Here is a 22,392-nt window from a genome sequence, read left to right as displayed (position 1 = left end):
GAGGGAGCTCCCTCTTACTGTTAACTTTTTCCATACAGCGGTCCATATGGACCGCTGTATGGAAAGGGTTAAACGGCTGACATCGCATCATCGATGTCAGCCGTTTATACCAGGGTGCCAGCAATGTGCTGGCACCCTGGTATACCCACTGAACACCAACGATTATTCAAGGGGAGGCGGGCGGGGGATCGCGATCCCGCCTGCCGCACCGCCCGCCTCCCACACCGCCCACAACTCCCCCCCCTGCACCACGCGCCGGCAAAAAAATCATGCAGGGGTGCAGGGGGGGGGTGTAAAATATATATTTTAGGGACACTAAAGCTTCTGATCCCCGCGGTCAGGGCCCGCGGGGGATCAGAAACTGCAGAAAGTGCAGCAAACCGCAGGTCTGAATTGACCTGCGGTTTTCTGCGATCGCCGATGCGGGGGGGGGGGGGTCAAATGACCCCCCCTGCATGGTTACGGGATGCCGGCTGAATGATTTCAGCCGAAATCCCGTTCCGATTAACCCCTGGGGCGCCGGAATACCGATTTCAAGTTATGACGTACCGGTATGTCATGGGTCCTTAAGGACTCGGGACCCATGCCGTACCGATACGTCCTAAGTCCTTAAGGGGTTAAGGGGCATATATTTCTCTGAATGTTCTTCAAGTTTATAAACTTTATAGTTTATCCCACAATGGCCACTTCCAGACAATAATGATTGTATTAAAATGCCCAGCAAAAACTGACTTCGATAAGCCCTTGGTTTGCCATCCTTTTAACAGTCCATTCTGTTCGTCATTGGTAATTAGGTCAAGTAAATTTAGTGCCCTAATGTAATATATAAGCACGTAGCAGGAAGATTTAATGCAGAAAATACTTACCTCCACCTGGTTGAGGTTTTGGAGTTGGCTTCTTGGGTACGCCTTAAAAAAAATTAAAATAAAAATAATATATAAAAGTGAAAATACATCAGTCAATTCTTAGGCAGGTGCTGGGTAGAAAGAGAAGGTAACAATATAAAATCTTCTTTATTGAAAAGTCCATAAAATTATCTGCACGGAGTGTAATACACAGATCCCCCACAGAAAACAGGTCTACGCATTTCGAACTAAATCCAGTACTGGCTAGCCTGTTCTCATTATGTATGCCGTGACATCTCCTACTCTTGGGGAAGACACAACAAGCAAGACATTTATGGCCGATTCCACCAATGAGCCACAGATGTCTCTAGGGGATCATACACTTAAACAATATGGTAAAGTGCTATAGATCTGTTTTGAACATTTATACCATGAAGATCACATTTGAACAGAATTAGCTTTTTACATGCATTGCTTTACAGAGGACCTCCCAGCATCTGACACATCAGGTCACCTCTATGGGACTGCCGAAGATAGTCAAGTGCAGAGCTCTGCTACTGTCGGCAGTCCCACAGAGAATGAATGGAGCAGCAGCACACAAGTCAAACATTCATATGGAACCCCTGTTTTTTGGATCAGAAATTAAATCAGAATTATCCCATATTCTGCGGCTAAAAGCTTGGGACAATCCTTTGCATTTATGGGGAAAGCGAGCATTTACTAAAATCGACATATCATAAAAGCAGACCGATGTTCTTTATACTAAACCCAAAATGCAGAGCATATAAAAGTAGAGATCGTGAAGAGCTGCTCATATAATGTACAAATATGTATGGGAATATTTCCTCCTTTTCCCATGTAAACCAGCGCGGAAAATACTGCATCTCTCCGAGAATTCATAAAATGGCCACTTCCAGACAGTAAAAGATCATACTAAACTGAGTCATTGGTAATTAGGTCAAGTAAATTTAGTGCCCTAATGTAATATATACTGTAGTGTTGAAAATACTTACTATCACCTCCACCTGGTTGAGGTTTTGGAGTTGGTTTCTTGGGTATGTCTTAATAAAAAATGAAACAAAAATACAATATCATTTGATTTCTCAGGCACTGTAGATCCATGGCTGCGGAAGCAATGTCATGGCAATTGTGGTGCATAGGTATTGGGTAGCGTTTTCTCATTCCACTCAGCACAATCTAGTTTTTCTGTACCATTTCCTACTCTCAGGAGAGACCTTGGAAGTGAGACATATCTGGCCAATTCTACCAAAAGGCCATAAATGTCTCTAGCGGATAATACAGAATGTTAAAGTGGTCCTCTGCTCTGGCGTGGTCCTGGCTCGATACACAGGAAGTAGCTTGGAACGGCCACTCCTCCAGTCACTGGCTTAGACAGGTCACCTCTGGGACCAGTAACTGGTTGAGTGGCACTTACAGCTACTTCATGTGTGTCAGGTCAGGACCAGCATTGGAACGGCAGCAGTGCATTTAAAAAAATATATATATATATTATTATTTATATTTATATTTATATTATTATTTATATTTTTATTTATATTATTATTTTTATTTATATTATTATTTTTATTATTATTATTATTATTATTATTATAATAATAATATGTACCCCCCAACCCTGGGACAAACCATTGCAAAGTGCCATGTGCCATTTAGAGGTCTGACATGAACCAGCGGCTTGTCACCATTACTCTGCAGCCCATTGGTTCCTCCTTAGCCATAGCCTACAGGTCGAATTTTAAAACAGGACGCAAATCTCAGGCACTGAACATGTGCTTGGGAGTAAATATCCACGCAGGAATACCATTTGTAATGGTAAAAGAGGTCCAAAGTTCTGTGCTGATCCGGCTTTGAGTTCTATAAATACTGTATATGCCAGTAATTAGCACACAATACTAGACCTAAAAATAACAATGCTAAAAAGGGGACATTCAAGGTCAAGTCCAATCTCATGTCCATGACTATCCATATGCTGTGAAATGTATCCCAACTGATACTGATGGTAAGAAAAGGTAAAATCTATGTATAAAAAAAAAAAGGAATATAAAGTAAAAGTGATCTGTGAAGAACAAGTAAAATCATACTTACCAACTCCACCTGCATGATCATCAAAATTAAAGCCTACAACAAACCAAGAGAGCAAGAAGAGAAGATGAACATCTGATATCAAAATGCTGTTTATATATTCTGCTGAGCAGAGCTGAACCTGACTGGTCAGAGCCCTCACTGCTTCTACAGTCAGGGGAGTCTCTGGTGGCTTTTTCATTTTTATGCTCATATATTTGAACAGAAAAACGTAAAAGCACAACTGACTTGAATCTAGCCGTATGGACAGAAGCTGGACTTATTTGCTAAAAAGTTATATTAAAAAGACATAAAAGCACATTCAAAAAGATTGAAAAAACAAAAACTGAATACTGACAAGGGACTGTACCTCAACATTGGTGACAACTGTTCATAAAAGGTGAGTGGCATTCACATTTTTCATATTTAGTATTCCAAGTTGCGTTTACTCACGTTTGTGGCACAACTGTCAATTAACCCCTTAAAGAAGAATTCCTGCAAAAAAAATTATTCTGTGATCTGTTAGAAAAGTACATAATGTGATCTGTAGCTAATGTAATTTTCTTACCAGTGACTGTATTTGTGAGTTATCTCCTCCCTTCTGCTCCTCAGCTGTCATGTGACCAGCAATCAGACTTTCCAAATAACCCAGCATCATATGTGTGCACAGGAAGTCAGTTTTTCTATGTATCCCTATGGGAGCCTCAATCTCAGTCTCATAGGAATGAATAGAAAACTGACTTCCTGTCCTGTGTCAGTTGGAGATCAGAGAGTTGGTCACATAATACAGCTAAAATTAGAAGGGAGGAGATAACTCCGAAATACAGTCAATGGTAAGAAGATTACATTCACCACGGATTACATCATACACCTTTCTAACAGGTCAAAGAATAAAAATGTTTTTGAGAGTTCTTCTTTAAGGACTGGATGCAAGGAAATGTACACATGGGGCTCAGGAGCTGAGGGAAGCAACTGGAACAATAGTGGACATGGTATCTGAGAGGTTATGGAAAAGGAAGGCGCTCCCTCTGTCCCCTGATCACCGCCTGTGATGTAACTGTGGGGTGCCACACACACACACACACACACACACACACACAGTACAGACCAAAAGTTTGGACACACCTTCTCATTCAAAGAGTTTTCTTTATTTTCAGGACTATGAAAATTGTAGATTCACACTGAAGGCATCAAAACTATGAATTGACACATGTGGAATTATATACATAACAAACAAGTGTGAAACAACTGAAAATATGTCATATTCTAGGTTCTTCAAAGTAGCCACCTTTTGCTTTGATTACTGCTTTGCACACTCTTGGCATTCTCTTGATGAGCTTCAAGAGGTAGTCCCCTGAAATGGTCTTCCAACAGTCTTGAAGGAGTTCCCAGAGATGCTTAGCACTTGTTGGCCCTTTTGCCTTCACTCTGCGGTCCAGCTCACCCCAAACCATCTCGATTGGGTTCAGGTCCGGTGACTGTGGAGGCCAGGTTATCTGGCGCATCACCCCATCACTCTCCTTCATGGTCAAATAGCACTTACTTTCAAAGTTTTCCCAATTTTTCGGCTGACTGACCTTCATTTCTTAAAGTAATGATGGCCACTCGTTTTTCTTGCCATAATAGAAATTCTAACAGTCTATTCAGTAGGACTGTCAGCTGTGTATCCACCTGACTTCTCCTCAATGCAACTGATGGTCCCAAACCCATTTATAAAGGCAAGAAATCCCACTTAATAAACCTGACAGGGCACACCTGTGAAGTGAAGACCATTTCAGGGGACTACCTCTTGAAGCTCATCAAGAGAATGCCAAGAGTGTGCAAAGCAGTAATCAAAGCAAAAGGTGGCTACTTTGAAGAACCTAGAATATGACATATTTTCAGTTGTTTCACACTTGTTTGTTATGTATATAATTCCACATGTGTCAATTCATAGTTTTGATGCCTTCAGTGTGAATCTACAATTTTCATAGTCATGAAAACTCTTTGAATGAGAAGGTGTGTCCAAACTTTTGGTCTGAAGATATATACACACATACATACACACACATACACACTGAATGCTATAAAAAAATAAAAATTAAAACCACCCCCAAAATACAAAGGCAGAAATGAACCCCACAAATAATTTTGTCGTTTCTCAATACATTATATGAGCCATGAAATGGAGTCACTACAAAGATAAAACAAATACAACAATACAATGTAAAAAAAGTTATGGCTTTTGAAAGGCAGGGCCTTAAGCGCTTATGTTAAGAAAGGCCTCAGGATAGGCTATTCATGTCAGATCAGCGGGGTCCAACACCCCACACCTATCAGCTGTTCAGGAGCAGGTCCATTGCTGGAAGTACATAGCGCCATCCGCTATAAGCTGGTTACTGTAGCGTTGCTCCCACTCAAGTGAATGGACAATCCACTTCACAATGCACAGAGCTGGGTAGTTGCTGGAGCCCCGAATAGCTAGTCAGCGGGGGTGCAGAGTGTTGGACCCCCAGTGGTCTCATATTGATGGCCTATCCTGAGCACAGCCAACAAGAAATATGTTCAGATAATAACAGAAGTTGGATTTGTATAGAGAAGAAAGATTCAGGGATTATACAACTTACCTTCTAAAATATCTGGAGTATGACCACCTTCACCTGGTTGGGGTTTTAAAGTGGGCTTCACCTCTGTGGGGGAGGGGAAGTCAAACGTTATCCTATCCTTTAGGCTACATATACACTATATTTTGTATTCCATTCTACACCATCCATTGTAAAAAGAAAAACATTTTAGTTCATTTAGAAAAAAAAAAAAAAAGACTGGGGCAGATCTACTAAGACTGGCGCCGCTCAAGTCCGTTTTATCAAAAGGTGCGCTGGAGTAAGATGCGCCAAATGTATTGAGACACAAATCTCTTTCTCGGCAGAAACTGAAATCTTTGGCAGCTAGGAGCTGGCGCAAGATGTCAGCTGTAATTTTTGTAATAAACAAGTGTCAAGAAGACCAAAAAGAAGCAAATTATGGCACAAATATGGCGTGCCTCGTGATCTGCAACTTTTTTACGACACTATGATGGTGTGAACACATTGATAAATCTCCCTAAATGTGGTTATTATTGGTTTAAATGATGTCGATAATTAATTTTCTTATTTTTTTCCTGCTTCATCTTGTACAGACAATGCAGCAGGGTGTAGGTGCTTTATGGCTGTTGCAAAGAATGAGATTTAAAGGGTTTCTACCACCACATTTTGACCTAATTAGCTGTCAGACACTAGCGATCTGCTAGTGTCTGCTGTACCTAAGCATGCTATTGTAATTCCTTTCTCTGCAGCGGCTACCCTAAAAAAACTTAGGTGCTAAGGGGGCGTCTTTTCAGCACCTAGAGGCTCCGTCCACTCACCATTTCTGTCGCCCAGCGCACTCCAGCCCGCCCCTCTCCTCTAGATTGACAGCCTACTCGCGCCTGCGCCGTGTGCTTCTGCATTCGGCGCCAGCATCTTCACTGTGCCTGCGCCGATTAAGGCGCAGGGAGCAGTCCAACAGTCACTGCGCCTGCGCCGAATACAGAAGCACACTGTGCAGGCACGAGTAGGCTGTCAATCTAGAGCAGAGGGGCGGGCTGGAGCGCGCTGGGTGGCAGAAATGGTGAGTGGACGGAGCCTCTAGGTGCTGAAAAGACCCCCCCCCCATAGCACCTAGAGGTTCATTTGCATACCAATAAAACTACGTTTTTTAGGGTAACCGCTGCAGAGAAAGGAATTACAATAGCATGGTTAGGTAGATCAGACACTAGCAGATCGCTAGTGTCTGACAGCTAATTAGGTCAAAATGTGGTGGTAGAAACCCTTTAAAGAGGCCCTGTCACCACAAAAGACATTGCAATCTGAAAGCACCATGTTATAGAGCAGGAGAAGCAGAGCAGATTGATATTCTTTGTAGGAAAAGATCCAGAAGAACCTGTATTTTATACATTTATATCTTTGCTTTCTTCACTTCCTGTGAACAGTTATCAGTACAGGAGGGAGGAGTTATCAGTGACTGACAGCCACCTCTATAGGCACACAATGCTGTCAGTCACTGCTGACTCCTCCCTCCTGTACCGATAGCTGCTCGACATAAATGTATAAATTATAGGTTTTACTGAATCTCTTCCCATATTACTATATATCAATCTGCTCAGCTCATCCTGCTCTATAACATGCTGCTTTCAGATTGCTCTGCATTTGGTGATGACAGGTCCTCTTTAAAGGGTTTCTGTCACCCCATTAAACCGTTTTTTTTTTTTTCTTTAATAATAATCCCTATAGTGCGATCTCATGATACATAATCAAATTAATAATTTTGGTTCAGTAGATTTTGCTAAAAAACGATTTTTAAAATATGCTAATTACCTTGCTACCAGCAAGTAGGGCGGCTACTTGCTGGTAGCAGCCGCATCCTCCGATGGTAATGACGCCCCCTCGGCATGCTGATTGACAGGGCCAGGGAAGGTAATCCTTCTCTGCTGGCGCTGTTCGAATTTGAAATCTCGCGCCTGCGCCGTACCTGGCTTCAATCGGCGCAGGCGCACTGAGAGGCGGCCGCTCTGCTCGACCGCTCCATCCTCAATGCGCCTGCGTCGATGACGTCATCGCATACACCCGGAAGAGAAGACGGAATTTGATTATGTATCATAAGATCGCACTATAGGGATTATTATTAAAGAAAAAAAAAAAAACTGTTTAATGGGGTGACAGAAACCCTTTAACAGTGAAAAATCTCCATAGACTAATACAGTCTACAGGAAATAATGAAAAACAGCCCCCTCCTCTAGATATTGGGGGCTCCAAGTGGATGTAGGGAGCTTCATTTGAGTCTCTTCCATTGGGGGAAAAAAATAAATAAAAAAAATAAAAAATAAAAAACATAAAAGCATAAAGTTTCTTTAAAACCGGAGCCTATAGATCTGTGATGGCTAACCTCCAGCTGTGGTAGAATTATGACTCCCAAGATGCACACTTGCTTGGCTGTTCTCAGAACTCCGTAGAAATGAATGTAGCATGCTGGGAGTCGTAGTTTCACCACAGCTGGAGTGCCGGAGGTTAGCCATCACTGCTATAGGTCTGTTAAACGTACACATCCAGAGCTTTTATCAGCGTAGATGTTAAACGCAGGTTGTAACGTGATGTGAACTGCTCCTAAAATGTCCAAATGGAAAACATGTTGCCTGATGAACAGAATCTTTTTCTCTTCACTCTCCGGTCTTCCTCTTAAATTTTTGTAAGGCTAGTTTCAGACTAGCGCTAAACTCTCCGGCAGAGGAACAGGCAGCCAGAGTTCATCTGATCCGGCATAGCTGGATACTAAATTTCCCCGCTGATCCCTTTGACTATAATTTGACTCAGCGAGCATCCAGCCTGTTTCTGGCATTAGTGCCAGGTTCGGGCCAAACAAAAACTGCTGCTTGCAGAGGTATTTGTCCGACAGAATCCCACCAGAAACAAGCGGGATCCCCGCCGAGTCCCATTATAGTCAATGGGGAATGGCAGTGCTCCGGTCCTTTCCGATATGAAACTGTGGCAGGCTGTTCCTCTGCCAGAACAGCCTGCCGGATATCAGCGCTAGTGTGAAACTAGCCTTACGAACAGCCTGCCGGATATCAGCGCTAGTGTGAAACTAGCCTTACGAACAGCCTGCCGGATATCAGCGCTAGTGTGAAACTAGCCTTACAAAAAGCCTGCCGGATATCAGCCCTAGTGTGAAACTAGCCTTACAAAAAGCCTGCCGGATATCAGCGCTAGTGTGAAACTAGCCTTACAAAAAGCCTGCCGGATATCAGCGCTAGTGTGAAACTAGCCTTACGAACAGCCTGCCGGATATCAGCGCTAGTGTGAAACTAGCCTTACGAACAGCCTGCCGGATATCAGCGCTAGTGTGAAACTAGCCTTACAAAAAGCCTGCCGGATATCAGCGCTAGTGTGAAACTAGCCTTACGAACAGCCTGCCGGATATCAGCGCTAGTGTGAAACTAGCCTTACGAACAGCCTGCCGGATATCAGCGCTAGTGTGAAACTAGCCTTACAAAAAGCCTGCCGGATATCAGTTCTAGTGTGAAACTAGCCTTACATATAGCCTGCCGGATATCAGTTCTAGTGTGAAACTAGCCTTACAAAAAGCCTGCCGGATATCAGCGCTAGTGTGAAACTAGCCTTACATATAGCCTGCCGGATATCAGCGCTAGTGTGAAACTAGCCTTACATATAGCCTGCCGGATATCAGCGCTAGTGTGAAACTAGCCTTACAAAAAGCTTGCCGGACATCAGCGCTAGTGTAAAACTATCCTAAATTGGACTTTTCAAAGACTGTTTAACAAAAGCAATAGTCATATATAAAAAATTGCAATAAAATCACTTACCATTTGGTCCGAAAGCATCTTCTAAATTGAAGTCTGCAACATAACAAGAAAAATGATGAACACTGGGTTTATCAGAGTCACACTAGTCTTGGGGCCGTTCACACAGCGGATTTTGACGGTCAAAATCCACCAAGTATACTGAGTCAGGAACCGCCATGGTTTCTGCCGCGTTTGTTAACTTTGAATAAAGCCAAGCCTCGAGTGGACAGCCACTGCGGATTCAAGCATGTCCCTTCTAGGTGCTGTGGTGGCTTTAGGCCTCTTGCACAAACATTTTATTTCCCATTTACGTTCCGTTTTTTGCGTTCCGTATACGGAATCATTCATTTCATTGAATCTGCAAAAAGAACAGAAGGTACTCCGTATGCCTTCCGTTTCCGTAATTTCCGTTTAAAGATAGAATATGTCCTACTAGTATCTGCATAACGGACAAGGATAGTACTGTTCTATCAGGGGCCAGCTGTTCCGTTCCACAAAAAAACGGAATGCACGCGGACGTCATCCGTATTTTTTGCGTATCCGTTTTTTTTGTGGACTGAAAAATACTGAAAGAATCATACGGTCGTGTGCAAGAGGCCTTAAACTGTTGCCCTGTGATCTTCAGCTCTGGCGCTCATTGAAAACAATGGAAGGCAGACACCAGGCAGCGACCTTGTCAAAATTCCACCGGCAAACAGCCCCTTTAAGATGGGCAGAATGGTTTAAATGGCAGCACAAACAACGTAGTACCATAATGTTTTATAAGCTAAAGCACTTCTGTGCCCTCGTGGCAGCACTCGGATGTTTACAGTGCCTAATGGTGCCCAGATATCTACCGCAAGGGGAACCAAAGATCCCACAGATTACTACCTCAACCTGGCTGCTGTCCAGGAATAACTCACACCAGAGGTGCCCAGCATGAAATCGTGCACATAATAAGTGGGCTTCGCATATTTATTGGGGGGGGAGGGGGTCACTCCCCTTTGATCATCAGACATAAAATAAAATGAGCCAGAGCAGTCTATCCCCCGGACGCAGCAGAGGAGCTGCCCTCAGATAGGCATGTATGCGGTGTAATGCCATGGTCGGAGCAGTCATTCTTATCACACAGCAGAGTCACCAGGTTTTAGAACGTGATAAATGACAGCTGCCGCTACAGCCCATTATCAATGGAGACCAGAGCGCAGTGCCGGATCCGTCACATGACTGACACAACTCTGCCCTACATATCATATGAACACAGTGATGAAACGACTAGTGCTTCAGGCTGCACTATTCTACTCAAACATGACGAAATCAGCGACGCAGATGTGAACACAGCCCAATAATCACACCTTCAGCAAGTTCCTGACCTCATCCGGCACTGCTACATCTATCCCTTTTAAAGGGAATACGGCAACAGTTTTCTTCTGCCATTTAATACCCGGTCAATGACACACTTTTTCTGATTCTAGATTTTTTTTATTCTATTTCCTGAACATGCTCATGGAGGCCGCCATCTTGCCTGAGCTGTTAACATGAGTGACCATGGGCCCTAGACACAATGGACAGGAGAGGAAATCATTTAGGCCTCTTTCACACAGGCGTTGCGGGAAAATGTGCGGGTGCGCGAGTGCAAAACATTGTAATGCGTTTTGCACTCATGTGAGAAAAATCGCGCATGTTTGGTACCCAAACCCGAACTTCTTCACAGAAGTTCGGGCTTGGGATCGGTGTTCTGTAGATTGTATTATTTTCCCTTATAACATGGTTATAAGGGAAAATAATAGCATTCTGAATACAGAATGCATAGTGCAATAGCGCTGGAGGGGTTAAAAAAAAAAAAATTAATTTTTTTTTTAACTCCCCTTAGTCCACTTGATCGCGGCCCGGCATCTCCTTCTGTCTCCTTTGTTGAATAGGACCTGTGGTGAGCATTAATTAAAGGAACAGGACCTTTGATTACGTCATTTCGGTCATCACATGATCTTTTACAATGGTGATGGATCATGTGATGACCGGAGTGACGTAATCAAAGGTCCTTTACCTGTAATTAATGCTCACCACAGGTCCTATTCAACAAAGGAGACAGAAGGAGATGCCGGGCTGCGCGATCAAGTGGACTAAGGTGAGTTAAATTTTTTTTTTTTTTAACCCCTCCAGCGCTGTTTTACTATGCATTCTGTATTCAGGTCTCCATCCCGATCGTCTCCTAGCAACCGTGCGTGAAAATCGCACCGCATCCGCACTTGCTTGCGGATGCTTGCGATTTTCACGCAACCCCATTCACTTCTATGGGGCCTGCGTTGCGTGAAAAACGCAGAATATAGAGCATGCTGCAATTTTCACGCAACGCACAAGTGATGCGTGAAAATCACTGCTCATGTGAACAGCCCCATAGAAATGAATGGGTCGGTATTCAGTGCGGGTGCAATGCGTTCACCTCACGCATCGCATCCGCACGGAATACTCGCCTGTGTGAAAGGGGCCTTAGGGAATAGTTTCCAGGCATGCACTGTGACCAGTGCAGAGTTCAGGAGGGAGTAGTAGAGCTGTGATATCCCCCATTATGAACAGTGGATCTGTGATCTGTCATTGCAATCCTGGCAGTAATAATAAGCAGATAACTGCAGTAAAGTGGTCTGGTGTGGAGACCCCCAAAATCACTAGAACAAGGGGAGAGAGGCGCTTGCATAGCATGCTCTCTTCTCCTCCCTGCAGCCCATAGGCTTTCTATTGAGTCTGTCTACTGCAGCAAGGGGAGAGAGCACCATATACAAGCACTTCTCTCTCCACGTTCCAGAGATCGGTGGGGATCTCAGCACTCAGACCCCCACCAATCAAGACATTTCATAGGTCTCTATGACTTATCAAAAATGTTATGAACCTTAGGCTACTTTCACACTTGTGGTAGCCTTTTCCGGCACGCTGTGGTTTGCCGTGCTGCGGCCGGACCATAGTGAATGGAGCCAGAGTGGACTTCCGGCGGCATGGTGGACTTGCAGTAGCACGGATCCGGCAGGCTGTTCACCCGCCAGAACAGCCTGCCAGAAAAGGCTACCGCAAATGTGAAAGTAGCCCAACATAAAAACATGATCTAGACAGCAGGTCATTTTCTGATGACATTACTTTTAAAGGCTTTTAATATTGATGACCTATACATTGGAGGGAGTCCGACACTGTATGAAGGGAAGTGCACACAGTGCTCGTGCCGTCTCCCTTCTCTCTTCCTGCTCGCTGCTGCTAGGTCTTCCCTTCATACAGCTGATCGGAGGGGGTGTCGAGTGTAGGACCTCCGCAAATCTGATAATGATGAATAGAGATGAGCAAATTTCCGGTTATGAAATTTGTCTGCGATTCATTTACTGGTAAAAGGTGAACTGCGTTATGGATTCCGTTACCACGGACCAGAACGCAATTCTATGAGGACTCCCCGTTTCTGTTATGCAGACCATAGACTTCTATTATGACGGAATGAATAACGGAACGCCTCCAAAGGCATTCAGTCATTGAATTGTGTTCTGGTCCGTGGTAATTTAATCCATAACGCAATTTACCTTTTACCAGTAAACAAAGCGTGAACGCGTTTCAAAATACGAAATTCGCTCATCTCTAATGAGGACCTATCCTGAGGATGGGTCATCTATATTAAATGCTCGGAGGACCCCTTTAACTACAGCACAAGACATTTGTGGATACCCATCACTGAATGGCCAGAATCACAAGAGAAAGTATATAACAAAACTTACCATCTTCATTATCTTGACCTAGAAAAGAAAAAAGAGTGAGAGGAGTTAGCAAGCAGAAGTGAAATCCAGTCCGTGAGAAGAACGCAGAGGTTGATAACTTCAAAAATCACATTATATAAAACAATATACAAGAAGAAAATGACTATACATGGAAAGAACACCAACCCTAAAAGTGAACGAGAAAATGGAGGGATTGCACCCTAGCCCCAGCCTTACCCGGTTGCTTCCCATGAAGCAGGCAGCGCTTGTACTAGGCCAGCAAGGGCACAATTATCAGGTTCCAGTAATTACACTGTACAAAGGAAATCCGATATCATTCCCACAACTCATTTCTTAATATTCTTCCTGTAAGGCTCCATTAACACATCCGTAATAATGGGTCCGCATCCGTTTTGCACCCATTCATTCTCAATAGGGCAGGAATGGATGCCGAGAGCACACTATGTGCTCTCCGCATCCGCATTTCCGGAGCGCGCCGCCGATCTTCCGGTCCGCTGCTCCGGAAAAAAAATAGAACATGTCCTATTCTTGTCTGCAATTGCGGACAAGAATAAGCGCTTCTATGGGGGTGCCGGCCGGGTGTATTGCGGATCCGCTATACACTACGGATGTGTGGATAGACCCTAAATATTGGTAAAACCAACGCCCCTTCACGATTAAGAAAACGTTGGGGACTGCAGCATTAGTTTGGGCCCCAATCACACGACTGTATTTTTTGGTCTGCATCTGATCCGCATTTCTTTTTGTGGATTGCACGCACATGGACCCATTTATTTCTAGGGGTCTGCAAAAAAAAAAAAAGAAACGGACAGCACACCGTGTGCTGTTCACATCCGTATGTCCGTTCCGCGGTCCTGCAAAAAGATAAAACATGTCCTATTCTTGTCCATTTTGTGAATAAGCATAGGCATGGCTACAATGGGTCAGCAAAAAAAAAAAAAAAGCAGATGCAAAAAGCACATCACATGGACGTTATCCATATTTTGGGCAAACCGCAAAATACATACGGTCATGTGGCTGCACCCTTAGGCTTCTTGCACACAACCGTATGGCTTTTTCTGTATTTTGCTGTCCATTTTTTTTGCGGATCCGTTGAAATAAATGGTTCCGTATGCGGAACGCAAAAAACAGAACTAAACGTTTATTTTTTTGTTTTTGTTTTTTAAACGTGTGCAAGAGGCCTTAGTGTTCTGTGCACCGTCTGTGCTGCCCCACAATCCTACTCACTTGACCGGAGCTGTATTGCAGTTCCCTGAAGAGTGGGTGGTGACGGTCACATCACAGAATTTGATGGAATAAGGGCTGTGTTAGACCTGCAGATCGCCAGCTATTACATGCAGCGATCTCCTCCACAGTACGCAATGCCATGACTTGTCCCTATACTGGATCACTGTTTGTCGGCAGCAGAGTGTGATTATTATAGCGTTCCATCACATGTCACGCTTGGTATCATACTAAGATTACACGCGGGGCTGCATTCACTTGTTCTTCTCCATTATAGGAAGTGCTGGACCCACCATACGATGGGCACGTATGGCACGTTACTGGCCAAAACAGCGCGGCATGAGGCAGATATGAATGCCCTTCCTGTCCTAGGAATTCCTCGTGTCCTGCATTAGTCAGAAGTTCTGCCTCATGAGTCATCTCGGGTGGAGCATGAAACTCCTCTCCTCTCTACGAGCTGCTGTTTTCTGCAGTTCACAAAAACGAAAAACATGAACGGCACATCTCCGACTCTGCAGCGACCTTTAAAGGGAAACTCCTAGTAGATTGTTCACTATATTGTACCGATGCAGTAAATACTTTCCTCCTCTTAAAGGCTACTTTCACACTAGCGGCAGCCTTCCGGATCCATGCTTCCGCTAGTGCACGCGTGCCCCCGGAAGTCCGCTCCAGCCCCATTCACTATACTGGGGGTATTCCGGCCGCCTCTCGGCATGTTTGCCATGCTGCCACCGGAACTCCGTCCCGTCCCCATTATAGTTAATAGGGTCGGAGCGGACCTAGTGGCAGCATGGATCCGGCAGGCAGTTCACCCGCCGGAGAAGGCTGCCGCTAGTGTGAAAGTAGCCAAAAAGGCATGTAACTGAGAACACCACAGAAAATAACAAACTTGCCGTATATTACTGGACAGTACAGGATAAGTTGCCAAAACGGCAGCCCAATCTCTGACATCACTTCCTGCTCTGCAGCCATTGGCTGATGCTGCACCTCAGACTTCCTGCTTGCAGGGAACTACTTCAGTATAGCCCAGCAATGAACTTAAAGAGGACCTTTCACTAGAATAAAAAATCTAAACTAAGCATACAGACATGGAGAGCGGCGCCCAGGGATCTCCCTGAACTTACTATTATCCCTGGGCGCCGCTCCGTTCTCACGGTATAGGCTCTGGTATCTTCATATTTTCGGCTCAACTGGGAGGAGCCTGCTCTTGCTCTCCTGGGCGTCTCCTTCTCCCAGGCTGGAGTGCTGGCCAATCACAGCGCTCAGCTCATAGCCTGAGAGGTTTTTTTTCTCTCAGGCTATGAGCTGAGCGCTGTGATTGGCCAGCACTCCAGCCTGGGAGAAGGAGACGCCGGCAGGTTCAACTGGGTGGAGCCGAACATATGAAGATACCGGAGCCTATACCGGGAGAACGGAGCGGCGCCAGGGATAATAGTAAGTGCAGGGAGATCCCTGGGTGCCGCTCTCCATGTCTGTATGCTTAGTTTAGATTTTTTATTGTAGTGAAAGGTCATCGTGTCAATTCAGCAAATGGCATTTATTATGTAGAGAAAGTTAATACAAGGCACTTACTAATGTATTGTGATTGTCCATATTGCTTCCTTTGCTGGCTGGATTCATTTTTCAATCACATTATACACGGCTCGTTTCCATGGTTATGACCACCCTGCAATCCATCAGCGGTGGCCGTGCTTGCACACTATAAAAAAGTACCAGCCTTCCCTGAGTTCCCACGGTCCGGGCTACCAGAGAGGCCAGCACCTTTTCCTATAGTGTGCAAGCACGACCACTGCTGCTGGATTGGAGGGTGGTCGTAATAATGGAAAATAGCAGTGATGGAAACATGAATCCGGCCAACAAAGGAGGCAATATGGACAATCACAATACATTAGTAAGTGCCTGGTATTAACTTTCTCTACATGATGAATGCCACTTGCTGAAGTCAGACACCCCCTTTAAAGGCCTTATCTTGGAGGGACCAGAGTGAAAGAATTAAAGGGGTCAGATACTTAAATTGCAAAAAATACTGATCTATATGGAGAGCTGCCCCCATGTCCCAATATCTGCTCCAGTTCTGGGTTTGTTCAGACATAGAAAGGGAGACCCCGCCACCCCCACCCCCTCTGTATCACCATGTGACTAGTGACGTACATGAAGGGGCTGGCTGCAGTAATCAGTGCCATAGCTAAAACAGCCCCCTTCTCCGGTAACAGAACAGGTGGCTGGCTTTGTGACTGCACGGACAGCCGCCTTCAAGTCACATGGAGCAGTACCAGATATACTGAGATAGTAATAATAGTAAGTTTTATCAATCCATTTTTCCAATTAAAATCTGCCCAGAATTTCACTTTAAAAGGGGTTGTCTCACTTCAGCAAATAGCATTTATTCTGTAGAGAAAGTTAATACAAGCCACTTACTAATGTATTGTGATTGTCCATATTGCCTCCTTTGCTGGCCGATTCATTTTTCCATCACATTATACACTGCTCGTTTCCATGGTTACGACCACCCTGCAATCCATCAGCGGTGGTCGTGCATGTGCATATCCCCCGGTCCCAGCCACCAGAGAGGCCGGCACTTTTTCTTTTATAGTGTGCAGGCATGACCACCACTGCTGTATTACAGGGTGGTCATAACCCCTAGATACGGGCAATGTATAATGTGATGGAAAAATGAATCCAGCCAGCAAAGGAAGCAATATGGACAATCACAATACATTAGTAACTGCCTTGTATTAACTTTCTGTACGTGATCAATGCCATTTACTGAAGTGAGACAACCCCCTTAGGGTCCATTCACACGTCCGCAAGTGTTTTGCAGTCCACAAAACACGGACACCGGTTATGGCCGGCACTTTAACTAGAAATGCCTTTTCTTGTCCTTGTCTACGGACAAGAATAGGACATGTTCTATTTTTTTGGGCGGAACGGAAGGGCGGATGTGGAACGTTAGAGAAAATGAATGGGTTAGTGAAAATGAATTTTGCGGACATGTGACCCTTAAGGTACTTTGAGAGTATCAAGAGTACAGGGTTTTAGTGATTAAGTCAAAACCAGGAATGGCCTGTTGAATAGAAGGCAGCAGATCATTCACTTTCCAGACTACGGGTATAATAAAGCTGAACCTGATAGACAAGTGATGTTTGTTGGAAGCAGAGGGTTCCCTGAGGACTAACACACAAGGGCCTAGGAGCAGGTGCTGGTGTAATGGAGGCAGCAGACCTGTCCATCCCAGAGGAGCTGCAGGTGATCGCTCTCCACTACATCGCTACACCCGCGCTATCCCGTTATTCTCATTTCCAGCAGAATTAGGGCTTATGCACACGGCTGGATCTGGAAAACACGGATACCGGCCATTTTGCAGAACGAAACGTCCACCCCATAATAGAACAGTCCAATCCTTGTCCGTAATGTGGACAGGAATAGGACATTTCTGTATTTTTGCGGATGCCACAGGACGGACATACGGATGTGGACAGCACACGCTGTGCTGTTCTCATCTTTTTGCAGCCCCACTGAAGTGAATAGGCCCGCATCCGAACCTCAAAATAAGGGGTTCGATGCGGAGAAGAAAAATACGTTTCTGTGCATGTACATGGGGTTTCCATGTAGGGGCCACAGGGCACTAAGGCAGGAAAACTGCAGCAGACTGACACCGTTTCCTAGCAAGTACAAGGGAAACAGGTTTTTCATGCACTTTACCTGTACTATTCCTCCCCCCCCACTGCAGTAAATCTATCCTTGGGAAGAACGGATGTAGCAGAGTTAAGTCACACTTGGCGAGTTATCAGATCTAGTTAGGGCGTTATGACCATTATAACGCTGCTACATCTGTAAACGATCACAGGGTTTGCTGTGAAAACGGCGCTGTTACCCAAGGGGGAAGTCGCATCATATTTCATAGCATTCTTTAACAAATTTTGTTGAGGTTATTACTTTCACACTGGCGTTTTGGCTTTCCGTTTGGGAGATCCGTTCAGGGCTCTGACAAGCGGTCCAAAACGGATCCGTTTACATCAGTTCAGTCTCCATTCTGCTTTGGAGACGGACAGAGCCTACCCTAACAATAGGCCATCAATATAACAGTCCACAGCGCTGCTCTGCTGCCCCTTCATTCCTAGGATTGGGGAGGGCCACAGAGGCCACCAACCAATCGTAATCTGACGGCATAACCTAAAGGGGTGGCCCTAGAGCAGTGGTCAGCAACCTTCGGCACTCCAGATGTGTTGAAACTACAACTTCCAGCATGCTCCATTCACTTCTATGGGAGTTCTGAAAATAGCTAAGCAAGTGTGCATGCTGGGAGTCGTAGTTTCACCACAGCTGGAGAGCCGAAGGTTGCTGATCCCTGCCCTAGAGTATGGAATATCCCTTTAAATGCATCATGAGATCCTGATTTCAGCAGAGCAGGCTGTAAATATTACTCTCTCGCGGTCTCATCCTGGTACAAGTTCTGGAGGCGCTGTACATGTAAAAAACACCGAAAACAAGAAGGAAAAAGCGAGCTGGGCCTTCTTCGTGACTGAAGCTCATCGCGGTGGTTAGAAAACAGTCTCCCTGGTAACTTTAGAAACTGCTGCCAAAAATATGCGTTTTGCAAAAAAGTATGACTAATTCCACGTGATGAATTTCCTCTATGTTTGCAGCATAGACCCAGATGTGCGGGAGAACAGGCCAGCAGGTCGTCAAAGAAGCCACCAGCACGAGGCTGCCGCCTCACTACGTCTTGAGCCTGATTTTAGTCTGTGCTGCGTCATTTGTTGCTTATTTTTTATGCAGTTTTTGAATCCAAAACCAGGAATGGATTTGAAAAGAGAAGAGGTATGAGCGTGTCCAGAGTGTGCCTCCGCCAGCATTATGTCAGTATAAGGCCTCTTTCACACTACCGTATGGCTATTTCAGTGTTTTGCGGTCCATTTTTCACGGATCCGTTGTTGCGTTTCCGTATGGCCTATACAGTAATTACATACAAAAAATTGGGCTGGGCATAACATTTTCAAATAGATGGTTCCGCAAAAACAGAACGGATACGGAAGACATACGGATGCATTTCCGTATGTGTTCCGTTTTTTTTTGCAGCCACGGAACGTTATTTGCGGGCAATAATTGGAAATGTTCCATCTTTCAACGGAACAGAAAAACGGAAATGGAATGCATACGGAGTACATTCCGTTTTTTTGCGGAACCATTGAAATGAATGGTTCCGTATACGGAACGCAAAAAACGGCCCGCAAAACGAAAAAAAAAACAAAAAAAAAAAACGGTAGTGTGAAAGAGGCCTAATTCCGTAGATGTAAATCAGGCAGAGACACACAGAATTATAATGTCCAGTGGTCATGTGAAACGATCAGTGTGCATAACAGGAAGTCACACTAAGGCTACTTTCACACTAGCGTTCGGAGCGGATCCGTCTGATGTTTCGGACGGGTCTTGGTCTTGCCTTTTCTCCTTTTACGATCTACACCGGATTTTGGCTTCTCCAGCAGGCATACTGATTGAAGTGTCCTCCCCCCGCCCTGGAGAGGGCTTGTATTGTGTAGCTGCTATACCACAAATGCTCATTTCCAGCTGATGCTGCCTCGGGCACAGTCTGAGTACTGTACGCAGCCGTTACAGCCTTATTTGCATCATAGAAAAAGAACAGGTGTGCGGCAGAGCCATGGACGCCAGGCTAAGTGCCCGCTTCACTACTCAAACCACAGCATCCCATTTCCGAAAAACCGCCCTTTATTAGGCAGAGATGTCAGACGACAACATTTCTAATATCTGTGAATTTTACTAATCGACGGTGGTTGTGGCCCTTTAGTCAGGACACCAGTCCTTTATACTTCCATAGCTGGAGACACCATTAGGCTAAATGCACACGATCAGTATTGCGTGCGGATTTTCCGTGCGGAAAATCCGCACTGTAGGTCATGTACATTTTATTCTATGAGAATTTGAAATTCTCAGTGCACACGATGCAGATTTTTTCCACGTGGATTTTGACCTGCGGTGCGGATTTTAAAATCCGCAGCATGTCAATTTATTTTATTTTTCCTGACCTGTTTTTGTTCATTCACTTAGTAAAATCCGCACCAATTGATGCGGATTGACCGCACAGATTTGCCTGCGAACACCTGCGTATTTCAGTGCAGATGCTCTGCACATGAATCCTGAACGTGTGCATGTACCCTTAGGCCCCTTTCACACGGGCGAGTATTCCGCGCCGATGCGATGCGCGAGTTGAACGCATTGCACCCGCACTGAATCATGACCCATTCATTTCTATGGGGCTGTGCACACGAGCGGTGATTTTCACGCATCACTTGTGCGTTGCGTGAAAATCGCAGCATGCTCCTCTTTTCACGCAACGCAGGCCCCATAGAAATGAATGGGGTTGCATGAAAATCGCACGGTTTCTAGGAGACGATCGGGATCGAGACCCGATCATTATTATTTTCCCTTATAACATGGTTATAAGGGAAAATAATAGCATTCTGAATACAGAATGCATAGTACAATAGCGCTGGAGGGGTTAAAAAACAAAAAAAATAAAACTCACCTTAATCCACTTGATCGCGGAGCCTGGCATCTCCTTCTGTCTCCTTCTTTGCTGATTGCAGGAAAAGGACCTGTGGTGACGTCACTCCGGTCATCACATGATCTTTTACCATGGTGATGGATCATGTGATGGATCATGTGATGACCAGAGTGACGTCACCACAGGTCCTTTTCCTGCAATCAGCAAAGAAGGAGACAGAAGAGATGCCGGATGCGCGATCAAGTGGATTAAGGTGAGTTTTATTTATTTTTTTAACCCCTCCAGCGCTATTGTACTATGCATTCTGTATCAAGAATGCTATTATTTTCCCTTATAACCATGTTATAAGGGAAAATAATACAATCTACAGAACACCGATCCCAAGCCAGAACTTCTGTGAAGAAGTTTGGGTACCAAACATGCGCGATTTTTCTCACGCGAGTGCAAAACGCATTACAATGTGCATGTTCCCGCAACGCACCCGCACATTTTCCCGCAACGCCCGTGTGAAAGAGGCCTTAAGGATATATTCACATACAGAAGAAACTTCAGGGCGTGAACCTGTTCCGTACATCTGTACAGGGTTGTCTCTACAAGATATGCATGGATTTCTACAAGCCCCACAAATCTGCTGTGTGTGACCATACCCTTAGGTAGGTTCACACAGGGGCTTCTGTCCGTGACAAAACCCGCCTCCGCTGCGCAGCAGTATCTGCCGTGGCTTTTCATGCGGACCAACTGAATAGAGCCAAACCATAAGCAGGCTCCGGCTCTGGAATGGGTTCGCGGACCTGTACATTCTTGGTGCGGTCTTAAAAACCGCGAGGCAATAACCTTCTGCCGCATGAACGGTGGGGCAACCTCCCACTGAAAACATCACAGGAAGCTCCCAGCTAGAACATGGTAACTGTAATGGCAACATATACGTGTAGCCTGCGGAGAAACGGCAGACGTGCTGATGTTTTTTTAGGGTGTGTCCCTGACTTTAGGAAGGAATGAAATGGGGAATCACATACAACAAAGTCTCATTGTTTCACACAGAAGGCAGTTTACTCAGACATGCGCCTACAGCAGGAGGCCAGAGGTTACCTAAACTGCTACAACCCTCAACGTGGTCGTACAGTCACTCACACCATGCACCTTATATGCCGGGAAATACTCCGTAGCCGATAATGGGCCCAATGTAAGTAAGGGGCCTTCTGTCATATGTTCAAAAGTGTGTTGAAATCTGGCCACATATCAGGCATATACAGTGAGGAACAGAAGTATTTGAACACCCAGAAATTTTGCAAGTTCTCCCACTTAGAAATCATGGAGGGGTCTGAAATTCACACTGTAGGTGCATTCCCACTCAGACAGAATTTAAAAAATATATAAATTCTGGAAATCACATTGTATGATTTTTAAAGAATGTATTTGTCTTGCACTGCTGAACATAAGTATTTGAAGACCTGAGAAGCCACAAGAATTCTGGCTCTCAAAGACCTGTTACTGTTCCTTTAAAAAGTCCACCTCTACTCCACTCAATCTAACTTAGTAGCACCTGTCTGAGCTCTTTAAAGACCCCTAAAGACCCCTAGTAAAAAATAGTTGTAGAGCAGCATAATATGGATCTTTGGACCTGTCCCTTATGCA

General features: G+C 44.8%; 1 protein-coding gene across 4 annotated transcripts in view; it reads right to left on the bottom strand.

The window, feature by feature from the left end:
- The window catches only part of LOC120994872 (CD99 antigen-like), a 71,322-nt gene that overhangs the window by 38,298 nt on the left and 10,632 nt on the right, over nucleotides 1–22,392 (bottom strand). For 3 of the 4 annotated variants that reach the window (XR_005777488.1, XM_040423742.1, XM_040423741.1), the window contains exons 2-7: nucleotides 13,011–13,028; nucleotides 9,304–9,336; nucleotides 5,534–5,596; nucleotides 2,952–2,984; nucleotides 1,859–1,906; nucleotides 865–908 (exon numbers count right to left, since the gene is read on the bottom strand). Coding sequence is in view for 3 of the 4 variants with exons in the window: in XM_040423742.1 (XP_040279676.1) it covers nucleotides 865–908; nucleotides 1,859–1,906; nucleotides 2,952–2,984; nucleotides 5,534–5,596; nucleotides 9,304–9,336; nucleotides 13,011–13,028 (239 nt within the window). In the remaining variant the exon portion in view is untranslated. The remainder of the gene's footprint in view (nucleotides 1–864; nucleotides 909–1,858; nucleotides 1,907–2,951; nucleotides 2,985–5,533; nucleotides 5,597–9,303; nucleotides 9,337–13,010; nucleotides 13,029–22,392) is intronic. The other variant, XM_040423743.1, reaches the window with a different exon arrangement.

The sequence above is a fragment of the Bufo bufo genome, chromosome 3, assembly GCF_905171765.1.
Source record: "Bufo bufo chromosome 3, aBufBuf1.1, whole genome shotgun sequence".
Lineage (NCBI taxonomy): Eukaryota > Metazoa > Chordata > Amphibia > Anura > Bufonidae > Bufo > Bufo bufo.
This window is presented reverse-complemented; position numbering and strand designations above follow the sequence as displayed.